Source organism: Carcharodon carcharias, chromosome 28 (assembly GCF_017639515.1).
Source record: "Carcharodon carcharias isolate sCarCar2 chromosome 28, sCarCar2.pri, whole genome shotgun sequence".
In the NCBI taxonomy this organism is placed as follows: domain Eukaryota; kingdom Metazoa; phylum Chordata; class Chondrichthyes; order Lamniformes; family Lamnidae; genus Carcharodon; species Carcharodon carcharias.
Genome location: NC_054494.1, coordinates 36,203,842 through 36,221,264, shown reverse-complemented (window position 1 = coordinate 36,221,264; position 17,423 = coordinate 36,203,842). Strand labels below are relative to the sequence as shown.

General features: G+C 42.6%; 1 protein-coding gene across 12 annotated transcripts in view; it reads left to right on the top strand.

The window, feature by feature from the left end:
* micu1 (mitochondrial calcium uptake 1) overlaps positions 1 to 9,440 on the top strand; it is a 104,238-nt gene extending 94,798 nt beyond the window's left edge. For 11 of the 12 annotated variants that reach the window (XM_041176416.1, XM_041176422.1, XM_041176426.1 and 8 more), the window contains 2 exons: positions 6,383 to 6,539; positions 8,350 to 9,440. In XM_041176416.1, the coding sequence (XP_041032350.1) occupies positions 6,383 to 6,539; positions 8,350 to 8,401 (209 nt within the window). In that variant the 3' untranslated portion in view covers positions 8,402 to 9,440. The other variant, XM_041176427.1, reaches the window with a different exon arrangement.
* Positions 9,441 to 17,423: the final 7,983 nt, after the last annotated feature.

Here is a 17,423-nt window from a genome sequence, read left to right as displayed (position 1 = left end):
AAGTCCAATGGCTAGGAATCCTGCAATCAGTAATTCAGCTCCTGACTCCCCAAAGCCTGTCCACCATCTAAAGGCACAAGTCAGGAGTTTGATGGAGTACTCTCCACTTGCCTGGATGAGTGCAGTTCCAACAACACTCAAGAAGCCCAACACCATCTAGGATAAAGCAGCCCGCTTGATTGGCACCCCATCCACAAACATTCACTCCCTCCACCATCGACACACAATGGCAGCAACGTGTACCATCTACAAGATGCACTGCAGGAACTCCCCAAGGCCCCTTAGACAGTACCTTCCAAACCTACGACCATTACAATCTACAAGGACAAGGGCAGCAGAGACATGGGAACACCACCACCTGGAAGTTCCCCTCAAAGTCACTCACTATCCTGACCTGAAAATATATCGCCATTCCCTCAATGTCGCTAGGTCAAAATCCTGGAACTCCCTCCCTAACAGCACTGGAGGTGTACCTACACCGCATGGACTGCAGCGGTTCAAGAAGGCAGCTCACCATCACCTTTTCAAGGACAGTGAAGGAGGGGCAATAACTGCTGGCCAGGCCAGCAACTCCCACATCCAATGAATAACTGTTTTAAAAAATTCAATTATGGGGTCACCTCTTCCCTGAATCATTTTCCCTCTTCTAATTGTATCGAAGCCAATGCCTGGTGAACCAATACTAGCAGTTTGTGTTCTGAGCCCAACTGCATAAGGTGATAGTAGACCCCATTGATTTGCAGTTTGTTAAGCCCATGTTTCACCTGTATGCGATTTGTCCAACTTAACCAAGCTCAGCTGCATTATCACAGCTTTGTTGCAACTTTCGGACCAATTTAGCAGGTGAAGTTTGCATGGGGAATAGTTATCTGGTGTCACCCGACATTTGGATTTAGACCCACTGGTTCACCTGCCATGCCAGGAGTGCATGGAATTTAGGGGGAGACGGTGGTGGTAATGTCGCTGAACTGGTAATCCAGAGGCCAAGGCTAATGCTCTAGGGACATGACAGCTGGTGGAATTTAATTCAATTAATAAAATAATTCTAGAATTGAAAGCTAGTCTCAGACCATGTAAGTATAATCACAGAATTACATAGTGCAGAAGCCCATCGAGTCTGCATCAACACGTGAGAAACACCTGACCTACCTACCTACCTACCTAATCCCATTTACCAGCACTTGGCCCATAGCCTTGAATGTTATGACGTGCCAAGTGCTCACAACACTTGCTTGCCTGACTTAGCTAGGTGAATAGTCAGTTGAGACAGTCATAGAATCGATTGTCATAGAAACCCAAATGGTTCACTGATGCCCTTTTACGAAGAAAATCTGCCATCCTTACCTGGTCTGGCCTACATGTGACTCCTGACCCATAGCAATGTGGTTAACTGAACTGCTCTCCGAAACGTGCTAGCAAACAACTCAGTTCAAGGGCACTTAGGAATGGTTAACAAATGCTGGCTTTGCCAGGAACGCCCACATCCCCGGAAAGAATATATTTTTAAAAAACTTAGTGAACCCTACTGTTCTCAGATCCTGGATGAGCTAGTTTTGCAGAAACTGATATTCCACTAAGCCCAAAATGGTCTGAATGCTCTCAAGTTATTAACACTATGCATTGCTTACTATGGTGAACAAAGCCTTGGCAGCAACACAAATGCATGACACCGGAAAAATTTGAAATGCAAACAGAAAATGCTGGAAATCGTCATTGTATCGGTCAGCATCTCTGGAGAGAGAAAAAGACTTAATGTTTCAGGTTGATGATCTTTCATCATAAATCTGTTCTTCTCTCTCCACAGATGCTGTCTGACCTGCTGAACATTTCCAGAATTTTCTGGGGTTTTTTTATCTCTAAGAAATAAATAGTTATAAATATCATCATTTTAAACAAAAAAAGTCACCCATTAAGATAGCTCACACCACTTGCTTGCCTGACCTAGCTACGTGAATAGTCAGTTGAGACAGCTTAGCTAAAGTAGCCAAAGCTGCGAACACCGGAGTCTAGCAAAGTAAACTTACTGTAAAATGTTCCATGTGCTGGTTTTTCTTAAAAAAAAAAGCAACAAATTTTTCACATTTATGCAATTTTTAAAAATATTTAATTATATGGGGAGACTATCTTAACATTTGGCACACTGAGATATTCCCTTATATTGGACAGACTTGCTGCAGCATTTGGCCCACAGGTACTGCAGAACTGTACAGATTCTGGTGGTGTGTGATGATATAATGCACTTAATAGTCATTTTAAAAACTCAGGAAGGGGTCCAATTGGTGCACTAGGCAGTAACTCTTGCCTTTACCTTAGGGTGCTATTTGAATCCAGTGCTTCAACCAGGCTTCCTGACTGATAATTGCAGCTATTAATTGTCCACTCTGTCAAGGAACACTTCTTGACCTCTGTTCTAAACTTGTTGTTCACAACCTTGACCCAGTGTCCTCTCATCCTGCTGCCACACGAGCCCCCCCCCACCCCCCCTGCCCCCGGTGTATCTGAAAGTATTGTTCCTGGTTTACTTTATCAACACTGCCATGGATCTTGTACGCCTCTTTTAGAAGTTGAAGAGCCCAGCTTGTCACTTTGTTCCTGATGCCTCATCTGTCTGTAATACTCACCCTTGCCTCTGTGCAGCATTTCAGGCCTAGATGCTTCTCTTGTATTGCAGCATCCTGAACTATTCTTCTAACAAATTCCCAGCAAAACTTGAGCCATTATTTTTGACTGCTACAAACACACATATACCAGTAGCATCTATACCATCAGCATCCCTGGCTAGACAGTATGATGTCAAACTAAGCCAGAAGTTTGGAAAATTGATGTACTGCTTGAGCCTAAGCTAAGCTTCCACTAATATGTAGTATACTATGTTTGTCCATAATTGAACTTCATTTGCAATTGCTCAGCCCAGCTGTAAATCCTCTCTCTCCCTATGTCCCCGCCCCCCCTCTTTCTGGCCCTCTCAGTCCCTGTCCCTCGGTCCCTGTCCCTCGCCCACCCCCTTTCTCTCGTCCACCCCCTTTCTCTCGCCCACCCCCTTTCTCTCGCCCACCCCCTTTCTCTCGCCCACCCCCTTTCTCTCGCCCACCCCCTTTCCCTCGCCCACCCCCTTTCCCTCGCCCACCCCCTTTCCCTCGCCCACCCCCTTTCCCTCGCCCACCCCCTTTCCCTCGCCCACCCCCTTTCCCTCGCCCACCCCCTTTCCCTCGCCCACCCCCTTTCCCTCGCCCACCCCCTTTCTCTCGCCCACCCCCTTTCTCTCGCCCACCCCCTTTCTCTCGCCCACCCCCTTTCTCTCGCCCACCCCCTTTCTTGCCACAACTTTCTCTAAGGGGTCATAGCTGCTTCCTCTTGGGCTAACCAATTCCCCCCACCCTCTACACTAGATATAGGAGTGTTCCAACATGAACCCTTTGTTGTTGTCCTTACAACTATCAAATGCTTCCCTTTAGCTTGTTAACATTCCACATTTGTACCTTACTTCTTTACAAATAAAGCTGAGCATTTCATTTTGCCCTTTTAGAGAATGTTGGCTGTTGGATGATTCTGAGGCAGCTAGTCTCCTGTTTTCTTCTGATTTCTGATTCTGTGTAATTTCTGATCCTTGGTACTTTGGGATTAGCTCACCCTGCCCTGTTTCCATTGTTCAATGAACAAGTTTGTCTCACTTGCAGTGTAAGTTGAAGTTCCTTCATTTTTTATAAGCAGGTGAATAATGATCCTCATACAACACCAAGTTAATTTGCAATATAAAGAAAAACATTAACTGTAAAATCCTGATTTAAATGCATCAGGACCACTAGTTATCATAATGTGCTGGTCTCCTTTTTAAACGAGTGAAATGCTGGGAAATCTAGAAAAAAGTCCCAGTTTGTTTTCGTTGCAAGACATGACCTGAGCAGTACATCTGGTGTCTGAAAAGATTAATGAGCAGGGAGAAATTCTCTACAGAAATCAACTCAACATTTAGCTGTGCCAGCTAGAAATTGGGAGAACCCCAGAGCTCCTTGTTTAGCAATGGAAAAAATGTCCCTCCACTTTCATCAGTGAGAATTTTTAACTAGGAAAGCTGGCAGTAGCTGCCAAGGAGTAAATTAGTTGTGCGCACCTCACATCTTGATATGTATGAGGCCTTAAGCCAGCACTGCTTTTTTATTATTCGTTCATGGGATGTGGGCATCGCTGGCTGGGCCAGCATTTATTTTGCATCCCTAATTGCCCTTGAGAAGGTGGTGATGAGCTGTCTTCTTGAACTGCTACAGTCCATGTGGTGTAGGTATATTCACAGTGCTGTTAGGGAGGGAGTCCCAGGATTTTGACCCAGCGACAGTGAAGGAAAGGCAATATATTCCCAAGTCAGGATGGTGAGGGGCTTGGAGGCGAACTTCCAGGCGAGGGTGTTCCCATGTCTCTGCTGCCTTTGTCCTTCTAGATGATAGCAGTCATGGGTTTGGAAGGTATTGTCAAAGGAGGCTTGGTGAGTTCCTGCAGTGCATCTTGTAGATGGTACACACTGCTGCCACTGTGCATGGTGGTGGAGGGAATGAATGTGGAAGGGGTGCCAATCAAGAGGCTGCTTTGTCCTGGATGGTGAGGAGCTTCTTGAGTGTTGTTGGAGCTGCACTCATCCAGGCAAGTGTGGAGTATTCCATCACACTCCTGACTTGTGCCTTGTAGATGGTGAACAGGATTTGGGGAGTTGAAATGAGTTACTTGCCACAGGATTCCTAGCCTCTGTCCTGCTCCTGTAGCCACAGTTTTTATATGGCTAATCCAATTTAGTTTCTGGTCAATGGTAACCCCCGGGATGTTGATAGTGGGGGATTCAGCGAAGGTAATGCCATTGAATGTCAAAAGGCGATGGTTAGATTCTCTCTTGTTGGAGATGATCATTGCCTGGCACTTGTGTGGTGCAAATGTTACTTGCCACTTGTTAGTCCAAGCCTGGATATTGTCCAGGTCTTACTACATTTGGAAATGGACTGCTTCAGTATCTGAGTAGTCGCGAATGGTGCTGAACATCATGCTATCACCAGCGAACATCCCTACTTCTGACCTTATGATGGAAGGAAGGTCATTGGTGAAGCAGCTGAAGATGGTTGGACCTAGGTCACTAACCTGAGGAACTCCTGCAGTGATGTCCTGGAACTGAGATGATTGACCTCCAACAACCACAACCATCTTCCTTCGTGCTAGGTATGACTCCAATCAGTGGAGAGTTTTCTCCTTGATTCTCATTGACTCCAGTTTTGCTAGTGCTCCTTGATGCCACAAGATGCTTATAAGCTACTTGGACCTGTGTAAACAGGCCTGGCACAACAACACAGAGCTTCTAGTCCAATCTAGATTTTTTTTTTAAATGGACAGTCTGTTCGGGGAGTGATTTAATGACTGTAAAACAGACAGATGGCAGCCTCTATTCACCATGGTGAGTGGCTCAATTACCAGGGAATGCAAGTTACAAATGAGGAATTCAAGAGTAAGAAAGGAAGTTGGGTAGAATTACTTTAATGTGTACTATATTTGTGGAACAACATGCCTGAAAATGTCACATAAGCAGACAGTATAAATAAATTTCAGGAGCAGTTGACTATAGTTGTGGGGGCTCTGGGTTCTGGAGGTGGGGCAGTTGCAGAGGGGGTGATGTGCGGGCAGGGGGAGTTACTGGTGCAATCATATTTACTTCAGCCTAAGAGACTCCCTTTTCTGTCGATCCTATCAGTTCTCCGAATGTTGGGTTCCCGTAGCAGAGGGAATCACATCATCCTACATCCCTGTACCATCAGTTGTAATCCTGTGATATAAAAACACCTCGAAGCTCTTTTGGCAACATTACATTGGTAAAAAGAGATGATTTTGTGAGATAGAAACAATGTATTTCCTTAGGTGAGTTTAACAGCTGACTGCAATGTGCTAGGACATCACCATTAGCAACGCAGTAATCCCTAAGCGCTTCAGTGAATTGTCAGTCTACATCATAGGCTTAATGCCTGGAGTAGGGTTTGAAATCAGAATTGGCAGCACTGCCAGCAGAAGCGAACTGACACTTGGGAGAAACCACTTGCATACTTTTTGCTTGTTTTTGATGCTGGAAAGTTGTGTAAACTATAACAATGTTTCATCCAAATCACCGCTTAGTATATCTCTACTTACTGAGCTTTTTGTTGCAACTCATCCAGTTACTTGGATCCTTTTGGCCACTAGCTCCTGTGGAACCAGTAAAATAACATTCCAATCCTGCTTGCAGTGGGACAGAACTAGTATTATCCGAACATTCCCACTGCAACCACACCACTACTTTTGATTTCCAATTACATGTATTCACAGGACTGTGGGTAGCCATGCAGATTATTGATCGAGGTTTGAAAATGTCTTTCAGGAAACGGGGAGCTGAGCAACAGGGAGTTCATCTCCATCATGAAACAGCGGCTAATGCGCGGACTGGAAAAGCCAAAGGACACCGGCTTCACTCGGCTAATGCGTGCCATGTGGAAATGTGCGCAGGAGACTGCCTGGGACTTGCCTTATCTAACCAAGTAAAGAGAAATAGAGATAGCTCAGTTAGACAGCAACCTGGAGCTGCTTTAACACAAGAAGCTCTAAGAATTGTCAGGAGGACTGAACTGGGATGCCTTAACGTGTGGGATTTTAAGAAGCAGATTTTATTTTCAATTATGATTTTCTTTTTTAAAAACATGGGAATTTTTCATGTCAGATCCAATTACACAAAAGTGTTACTCAGTAGATTTCCAAGGAACAATCTACTTCAAAACATTGATAGGTAGAAGAGGCTTGTTATTAATCTGGTTGGTTTGTTTCTATCTGTGTGCAACCAGTACTGGAAACAGGTAACTCCATTATTCATTATTAAGCTTGAACACCACAGAAATTGCCAGTTTCTTCATGAGAGACTGTTCTCAGATTGTTTGGAGTCACTGTGAGTGGGCTGAATTACTCAGAGATTCACAGATCACCTGTATGGTTAAAGTGCCACAATGACTTTTATACAGTTTGTGTTCCGGTGTGAGTCTCTCACATGCAGTTTGCATTCTGTGATCTGAACACCTACCTACCGTGTACCACAGTACTTGTTAGATTCAAGATGATGCTGCACATAATCCAAATCGCTTTTCCTCACGTGGGCGAGACTGGTACTGTCATATTTTATTCACCAAAAGGGACTCTACTAATCTGATTTGTAGTCCCTATGATGCCCCTGGTCCCTAAGTAGCGGGTATTTATAGTGGGTGGGGGAGCCACCATTCCGTCCCCAACTTCTGCCATCAGCTGTAATCCTGTAATGATCCTTACAGCTCAGTGGCCATATTACATGGGGAGCTAACATGTAGAAAGAGAAGACTTTATGAGATAGAAAGAGTGAGCTGGCTGCAGTGCATTAGGGCAGCAACAGCTGCTTACAGCAGTGACTTGTCAGTTTTGGACTGGGGCTTGAAATCAGTTGGCTGTACTCCCATCTGAGGCAAATTGACATCTGAGAGGAGCCATGGACCTGGTATTGCATATTTTTTGCAGGCACTCAATACTGGGCTCTTGTATAAATAGTGAGTGTTTCGTCTAAATCAGTGCTCATTAAATCTCTGCTAACTGTGCTTCATCATATCTCATCTAGTTACTTGAGTCCTGTTGACTGTTATTATATTTGAAACCACTAAATTAATGTTAAAATAGACAGGAACTTCCTGTTGTGATTACAGTACATTTGAGCTTCCTCTTGGAATCATTTTCTCCGCTACGTTTTTTCCAGTGGGCTGCCTATCAACTAAGGTTTGCTGTTTTCTGGAACAGCTTCCCCTTTAAGATACTAATGTTACAAATAAGTAATTGTATACTATTACTGTATAATGTTTTAAATCTGCTGATAGGATTTGAAACTGCACTTTCCAATTGTGTTGACTATCTAGTGCCTGCTGTGGAGCCTTGAGCCTTTCAATGTCACTATCTCTTCCTTCACAGTACCTGTAAGCCAGAGGCTGAAAATTCTAATTCCAATTCTGATTTGTTACTTATTATGGATTTGAGTGTTTGCCATTACTGTTCAAGCAGTCTCTTTAAACTTCCCACTGCTACTGTTATTTAGAAGTGCATAAATTACTGGCAATATCAGCAGGCAAACCTTTAATGCATTTGCATGGCACTCCTCTGTCTGCTGTTTTACTGGATGAGTTCATACACAGTGTTCAGCACCAATATTCAGTGTCATTTAAAGGTTTGCTCTTGGGCTAGGAATGAGCTCTTTTCAGACAGTTCTTTAGTAAATATGAATGTAGAAACCAAAAAGCAAAGTCTGAAATAAATGTTTTCCCTTCGTTATCTCTTTATTTTCAGGTGTTTTAACTCGGTGTACATCACCCACCATGATTTACAGATTCGATTTTAACTTCTGCCAACTCCAAGCAATCACTGAAATTCAGGTTCCTACAAGAAAATGCTGAAGATCCCCATTTTCTATGTGTAATTATTCGTTGAAGTGAGAAAATGTTGATTAAGTAGTGGACTGAGGGATCAGCCCACTACTTACATACCTAAATCTTGCATACCTAAATCAGCTGGCTGTAGAATATTTGGGTCCATAGTAAGGAGATCAAGTATCGAAATATTGCACCAGTTAGAAGCTCTTGCAATAGTAGGTAGAACTGAGTTGTTGCATGTGATTCATGAGAGAATCTTGCACTTGTTTAATGCCTTATCACATATCTCAAGCACCTGAATAGGCCTTCGCAGAGTTAATTATGTTGCAGTGACTGCTATTATGGAGATAGATAGTTTGCCACAGCAAGATCCCATACCCAGCAATGAGATGAATGATCAATTTTTGGTGGTGTGGGCTGTTAAAGTCATCATTCATACATTGAGTAAAGGATGAATCTAGAGTCACTCTTTTCCTCAATACAGGTTTATTCACAAAACCACATCACAGACTCCCCTTTATCCCCCCCCCTACACTGGTGTAAACTGGTTCTTATCCACTTAAGAATAATTCCCTAGTCTTTCCCAATCAGCAACAGCTGCTCTCACTTACAAACTAAAGCATGCACTTCATTGTAACATGATTCCAACAGTAACATTGGCTGAGGGAGGAATGTGGGCCTGGACATTGGGAGTTCTTGCTCTTTGTTAAATAGCACTATAGCATCTTTAACATCGACTTGAAATGGCCCAGCAGACAGAAAGGACCATAGCTTAACATCTTGCACAAAGAACAGTAGCCTCTGACAACATATTCCACGGGAGTGTCAGCTTAGTTTGTGTGTTGAAGTAGTGAAGTGAAACTTGAACCTATAACCTTCTGACTCACTGGTGAGAGTGCTGTTGTTGGTTAATGTGTGCATGCAGTATATTGCTTTTGAAACTGCAATATACCAAGCTTTAAGCACCTTGGGACATTTTACTATATTAAAGGCACTATATAAATGAAAGTTGGTATTGTTGTCCACTCCTGATGCTTAATACAGTCAAGTTCAGTGCATGAAATATGAGAGGCACCAAAAGCCATTTTTTTTTCTGGTTTTGCTGAATAAACATCTAAGTTTTTGCTGTTTTTAGTGTAGAGCAAATGTGAAATTAATAATCCCATGTGATCCTCAAGTGAATTAACCATTGAACTGTTGAGAAATAGTGGCCGTCAGTGGAGCTCAGCATTTTCCAGACAGGTAGGGATCAATGTTGAGGCTAGTTTTGATCCATGGTTTAACCACTTTTTAGCTCCAATTCATTGAAATTGACAAAGTGAAGCAACTCGGTCATGGGTTAAATATTTAGCTGTTTGTGCATCTTGGGATGCTCCCCATTATTGTAGTGCTGTCAACACCAATCACAAATGTACATGACCTGAGCTCCATTCAACTCCTGAGAATGGAGGCTCACTTGCTCATGGGCTTCCCAAACTGCTATTGGAAAAAAAACACCTATCACTACCTAAACTTGCTAAACTTTCCAGGTGGAACAGCTTTAGTCTAATTCCTTAACCAGGTCACTGCACGTAATTATGTCACGATTTAACATTCCTAGAACAGGTTCTTCCTCATACCCTTTCAACCACATCTAGTCTGCACTTAGATTGAGACAAGAACAAGCTATAATCCTTGGAGAGTAGTGCATGTAGGTTAGTTTGGCAGATACTGACTGTATCCCATTTCTCCGAATACGAAATGTAAAAGCTCTTTTTAGTGTGCTTGACCTGGTACATTCTCTCTTTTCTGATTATGAAAGACCTTGAGATACAATATATGCAATAGTGAACTCTTCCCAACTTTATCCTTATTAACTGCTGCAAAAATAGGATGTGTGCCAGGACTCCCATTAGATGTGATTATTTTCCAGTAGCCAGATTTAACAGAACCTTTCAGCTGAAAGATATAACTTGATACTTGTTCTGTCTGACCTTTGGAGACTTGTCCTTTCCCATGGAACCCTTACCTTATGTGTTATTGTGCCTATGCACTGGAAATAAATGGGGACTAAATAACAATTACCATTTTCCACATTTGCCCTCCAGTGCCCCCTCTGACTGAGATTACCATGTGACAGTGAATAAGGGCAGTCTTGTGCAATGAGCTCATGCCCATCAAAATTTGGGCTGAGCCTGGCCAAACTCATTTCACATCGTGAATGTCTGTGTGCCCCCAGTCAGTCTGAACAGGAATGAAACCCAGTGCCTGAGATGGGAGGCCATGCTACTAACTCACTGCACCACCCAGTCACCTTCTCGAGAATGTTTTACTTGCGTTTACTTAATCCATGGTACAAACAGAAGATATGCCAAAGGAAAACCACTGCTGGAAGTCTGCAATGCACTCATGACTCCCCTGATTGTAGTTTATGCTGTTAGGCTGCCCCTCGTTTAAGTACATCCAGCGGAAGCAGGAACAAAATTAATTTAGAGAATCTATTTTAATGAGGCAATATTATAAATGTACAAGATATTCTCATGCCCTCCATTACTGTAATACAACTTTTGATTATAACCATGGAATAGTACAGCATAAAAGGAAACTATTCAGCTCATTGAGCCTGCACCAATTCTTTTGAAGAACAATCCAGTCAGTCCCAATCCTCTTGCTCTTTCCCCATATCCTTGCAGTTGTTCTCCTTCAAGTATGTAAACATTTCCTTTTTGAAGGCTATAATTGAATCTATTTTTCTCACCTATCAGGCAGTGTATTCCAAATCCTAACCACTCGTTGCATAAAAATAGTTTTCCCTCATGTCAACCCTGATTCTTTTGCCAATCATAAATCTATGCCCTCTGATTATCAGCTCTTCAGCCATCGGAAGCAGCTTCTCTTTATTTACTGTATGTAAACCCTTCATGGTTTTAAGCATCTATCAAATCTCTTTTGCCTTCTTTGCTATAAAAATAAATAAATAAAGAGAAACTGCATCCAATGGCTGAAGAGCTGATAATCAGAGGGCATAGATTTATGATTGGCAAAAGAACCAGGGTTGACATGAGGGAAAACTATTTTTAATACAAACCCCAGCTTCTCCAGTCTATCCATGTAACTGTAATTGCTCATTCAGTGGGAATTAAAAGGCCATGACAGTCCCTAAAACAGATACACTTTCACTTGCTGTAGGGCTGCATTTACAGTGCTTGTCTTGAAAATGTTAGAAATATTGATACTATTTTAATAGTCCTGTCTTATGATTAAGTATTAGAAACACTGCTGCATTCCTTGCTTTAGTTCTGCATTTAGCTGTCTCTGCTGATCTCACTTCTTGTCTCAAGGGCAACTAGCGATGGGCAATAAATGCTGGACCAGCCAGCAAAGCCCACATCCCATGAATGAATTAAAAAAAAAACTGCCAGGCCATTTGTAAATGTGTATGTATTTGCATTCATGGGCGCAGTGCTTTCCTGCACTCTCACATTGCTCAACTGAATTTGTGCGGAGGACACTTTCTCCCCTTTCCCAGAATTGAACATTATGTGCTCCTTGTTACCGGCCTGTGCTTCTAATTCCCTGTCTGGGAGGGATTTTGTTCCCCCTGTGTGGGCTGTCTTTATATTCTGGTTCATGAAAATGCTGCAGTAATCCAGACCATGTTAGCCAGAGTCATAGACTCATTATGACACGCAAGGAGGCCATTCGGTCCATCAAGTCCATCACGGAATTGATACCCAGCTCTCCTGTTGAAATGTCAGTGCTGTAATAAATAATCCGTACTGGTGAATGAAATACAATTTTTGCCCTCAATCTGGTCTGGGTCTCAGCCTGAACTTTAAATTGTCGATTTCGCATATGTTTTTCTCACCATTTGTTGTACGACTGATGTTGTGCACAGCCTTTGAGTAGAGCAAGCACAAAAATAACAAGACTTGTCAACAAAGCCCTAAACAACAAATATTCTCCTACAAATCACAAGCACAGAAGGTGCATGTACCCACGAACTTGCATGGTTTCCAGGAGACTTAATCACAAAATATCATTTTTATCTCTGATGAGTTGCAGCGGCGGACGTGGTTCTGTGATGATCAGTGCCCAACAGGGCTCTTCTTAGCATTAGCTCATGATTAGATAAGACTTGCTAAGTACTTTGCTGAATGAGGCCTATTACGCACCGACTGAAGGAAACTAAACCTCGGTTTTAGAAGTCTAGAGACTGTAGGGGGTGGCGGGGAAAAGGTTTTTCCTCGAGTCACCTCTGTTTCTTTTGGCAATTAAAAATCTGTGCCCTCCAATTATCAACCCGTCAGCCTTTGCAAACAGTTTCTATTTACTTTATCTAAACCCTTCATGATTTTAAGAACCTATCAGATCTCCTCTGAGCCTCGTTGGGAGTAGGATATTGTCCGTGTACATCAAGTAATGACAATTCCCTGCATTGCCAACCTCAGTATTGTGGTTCTCAACTTTCCTGAACACGTGTGAAGACTGGCGGGGGGCGTGTTTATAAACCAAAGTTTTGCCTAAGAGCCCTATATATAACTTCTCTGTTGGCATGCAGACATCAGTATTGATCTGTTAATCACATTTGACGGCTAGGCTAAAGTAGCTGATTTTAGGTACACCAGGGCCAGTGATGGCTAGATGAAATATTTACAGTAATGTAGGAACTTTACAAGTTCCCTTACACTTTTTTTTTTGGGGGGGGGCGGTATCAAAACAGTAATTGCTGCGAGCACTCAGGTCTTTGTCCACAGGGAGAGAACGGGCAAATTGTCAAAACTGAAAACATGTAAAAGCATTTTAATTGAATCAGAAAAAAAAATGGGTGGAAAACAAGTGAGAAGGTATTGGCGGAATGAACCATAACCGAAAAAAAAAGCAGGAGACTGGCACAAATCAAGCAATAGAAAGATACCTGATTCAAAGGTAATTTCCGTCGTTATCTAACTTCCACGTAGAGGTTTGTCGGGCTACGCACTGAGCCAAGCCATAACCTGGAATATTCTGCAGCTAATGAAAATTCTAATTTCTAGTGACCTAGAGTACATCCTTTTTAAAATTGTAATTCTACGGCAGCAAAGTTCCATTATTCCGCTGGGTAATGAGTTCCCGATTTTAGTGCACATCACTAGGAGAAGACACAAAGCTGAGAGAGGGAGGTTTACCTATAGAGGTTTCCGCTGCAGCCCAAATGACCTCACTCCCCCCGCCCTGCCCACATGTTCCTCACTCCTATTTCTGGGTTGAATTATGTGAAGGGATGTTTCTTTCAGTGTTGTCTTGGTGGCGGCTAAACCCTAAATGAAAGCACTGAGATGCTATCGGCAGCTTGAGGTGTGTGGGAATTAACAGGGATTTCAATTTTACACGCAGCACTCCGACTCCATGGTACCCACCTAAGGGATTAAATTCCCACTCCCCACACCAGTTGCAAACTTCATAGGTTTACGAGCAACCATGTGCAGGGATTGGGAGTGCGGCAGCTTTTGGCTGTCATATATACACTTGGTCTGAGGAGGAGGAAATAAAACAAATGGCAGAAAATCCGAAGGGAGACAATTTAGGACTGGTATGAACAGTCTGCGCTTTTGTGTACTTTGTGAAGTATCAATCATGGTTGCCAAGCTGCTTTTGAAATAAACTCCTTTTCATCTCCCTAGAAGAGTTTTACTAAACAGTGAGAGAGAATTAAATGATAACAGTATACCTGCCTCTGTGAAATATGATCCCAGGCTAAGTGTTGGTTGCAATGGGAATCTGCCACCTGCTGTCTCAACAGCGATGAAACCCCAGAACGACTCGTCATTGCTGAGGTTAGCATTTCATTATGCTTGTCTGCAGAGATGCAGCAAATTCAGCTCCCTGTGATGGGAGGAGGACGAGGGAAGAGAAAGACTGCGTGCAGAACAAAACAAAAGCTAAGTTTGGCTGATGATTTGTACTTAACCTGTATTTTGTCTCTGTAAACACTGCCTGATCTGTTGCATATTTATAGCATTCCCCTCCTCCCTCCCCACCCACCCCTACAACCTTATGGCATTTTACTTCCAGAATTACAACTGAATTGTCTTTGCTGCTAGTGATTTTATCACTAAGGAAATATCATCAGTTTTATAACAGGCACAAAACAGAATCTGAAAATGGAGCAATCATCAGAGTGTGGGTGAAATGGCAATGTGTGATATTGTTCAACTTTGCAGTGAAGTAAGACTGGGGCTTCAGACTTGTCTGTTGGAGTACCATCCAAAATACTTCGTAATAGGTCATACATAAAAGCTTCAGAAAAGCACTGCCATGTGTGAAACTCTCTTGCATCACAGAATCTTTACAGTACAGAATGAGAATATTCGGCCCATCAAGTCTTCACTGGCCTTCTGAAGGAGCATTCCACCTAGTCCCACATCCCTGTCTTATCCCCATAAACTTGCACATTCATTCTCTTCAGGTAGCAATCCAATTCCTGTTTGAATACCTCGATCGAACCTGCCTCCACCATCCTCTCGGGAAGTTTATTCCAGACTCCAACCACCCTCTGGGTGAAAAAAAACCCCTCACATCACTTTTACCCCGTTTGCCAATTATTTAGAATCTGTGCCCTCTAGTTCTTGATGCTCCCCTTGAGTGGGAAGTTTCTCACTCTTTACCCTTCTATAACCCTCAGGGTCTTGAATATCTCTACCAACTCTCCTCTCAGCCTTCTTTTCTCCAAGGAAAAAAGTCCCAATCTATCCTCGTAGCTACAGTGCTTCATCCCTGGAATCATTCTTGTCAATCTCCTAAAAGATGACTTTACAGTTGTGATTTCCTAAATGCGATGCTGGGATCTACTCAGGCTGGCTGGGAGAGTGGCTGAGTATAAGGCCAAAATCAAGCCACAGGAAGGAATTGAAAGGCAAGTCTGCACAGGCATCCTACTGACCTGGGGTGGTCCTTGTAGAGAGACCTGGAAATAAGCTAAAACATTGCCCATTGCAGGCGCAAGAATGAAGAAGAGACAAGAGGCTGCTGCATACTGCAGATGGGAGATGGGTGCAAGACTGAAAGAAATAGACTGTAGCATCTTTCAAGATCTCAAGACATTCCCAAGCATTTTTACAGCCAAGCAAGAACTTCTGAATTGTTGTCACTATTGCAAAGTAGAAATCACCAACCAATTTTAGCACAGCAAGATTCCACAAACAATGATGTGATCTGTTTTTTTATTCATTTAACCGAATGTGTCCATTACGGGGAAGGGAAGGCCACCATTTATTTCCCATCCCTAATTGCACTTCAGAAGGTAGTTGCAAGTGGCCTTGTGAAATACAACTGAGCGACTGGCTGGGCCACTTCAGGGGGAAGTTAAGAGTCAACCCCATTGCTGAGAATCTGGAGCCACATGTAGGTCAGCCCAGGTAAAGATGGCAGATTTTGATCCCTAAGCATATTAGTGAACCAGATTTTTTATTTATTTATGACAATGCATGGTCATCATTGCTGATATTAGCTTTTTATTCGATTTATTTAATTAATTGAAAATAAATTCTTGAGCTTCCACAGTGGGATTTGAACTCGTGTCTCCAGATCATTAGTCCAGTAACACAATCATTACGCTGCATTACCCCATTTTTAGCAATGCTATTTGTGGGATAAATGGTAGTCATGACATTGGGGAGAATTCCCCTGCTCTTTTGTGAAATAGTGTCATGCGATCTTTTACATCCACCTGAGAGGGCAAGTGGGGGCCTTGCTTTAAGGAAAGACAGTACTACCAACTTTGCAGAGGATTTCCCTCAATTGGAGCGTATGCCTAGGTTTTGCGTTCAAGTCTCTGGAGTCAAATACTGCATTGAAGCAGAGGCTAAATTGGAGAGACGCAGAAAGAAGGGAAAATAAAAAGGCAGGACAATTGCCAGTCACCAGCTAATTAGCTTGTCACAAATCCAAGACAACCAGAGATAGCGAATATATAGAACAGTCTGCAGTCAGGGAGTCCTAGCTTAAAGAGGAAAGTGTGCAGAATGGTAGCCAGGAGCAGTAATGTATAAATGTTACAATGCCATCTTCAGACAAGATAATTTTAACTGTTTCATGACCTTCGCATTTTTGTTGTGCCCTGCTCCCCAGCCTACATAGGAGAATCTTGGTGAAACATGTTAATCTTGGCTAATGATCTGACAGCACTGCCTGAGGCAAGGTGTTTCACAGATACTCTTTCGCAGCTAATACATCTTTAAGTGCATTACTAACAAGCTGCCATATATACCCATGAAAAGGTGATCCATGTATAAGATGCCCACTACCCTCCCCATAGCTTTCCAGCCAAAAAAGAATACATCAGTGGCAGAATTGGGGTGTCAGCCATGGTTTAGCTGATAGCACACTCATCTGAGTTTGAAGGTTATGGTTCAAATTCCACTCCAGAACTTGAGCATTGTCATGAAGCTATTAATGTATATAATATTTTGGAAAATATTTTTCTTTTAAAATAGAGGTTTGGTCTCTGGGTGTGTCTTAATTGGATTAAAGCCAGCTAGTCTGGGTGCTTTGATGTGTACTAGTTTTGCTATGTAAGAGAGATAGTGTGCATTTGCATTTTTTTTGCATTTTCAAGAAGTGAGGTGAAAATCATACCTACCTAGCAGATACCAAGCCATATGTTTATATTACTAATAAAATTGGTACTATGAAAGGGGTTTTATGGCTAGAGAGGTTTAGTTCAGAGGTTGTTGATGCAATGAGAATTAATATTCAAGGGGCAGTGGTAGGTATAACGCGAAAACCATTTTGGGTGTGCAGAGCAGAGGCAATGTGAGGTCAAAAGGCAGCTGTAAGCCTCCAACTGGCTCCACAGGAACCAAAGTGAAAAGAACTTCATTTTGAATTTGTAAGGTGAAAATGCTTTGTCTGGTGTTTGGTTAAGTCTATGGGTTGCTGTTGCCTTAATGGGGACTAGTTTGGAAATTTGTTAAAAGTTATGAAAGTAGTAATTTGTAGCCATGTGTATATATATATTTTAACGTGTGTAAA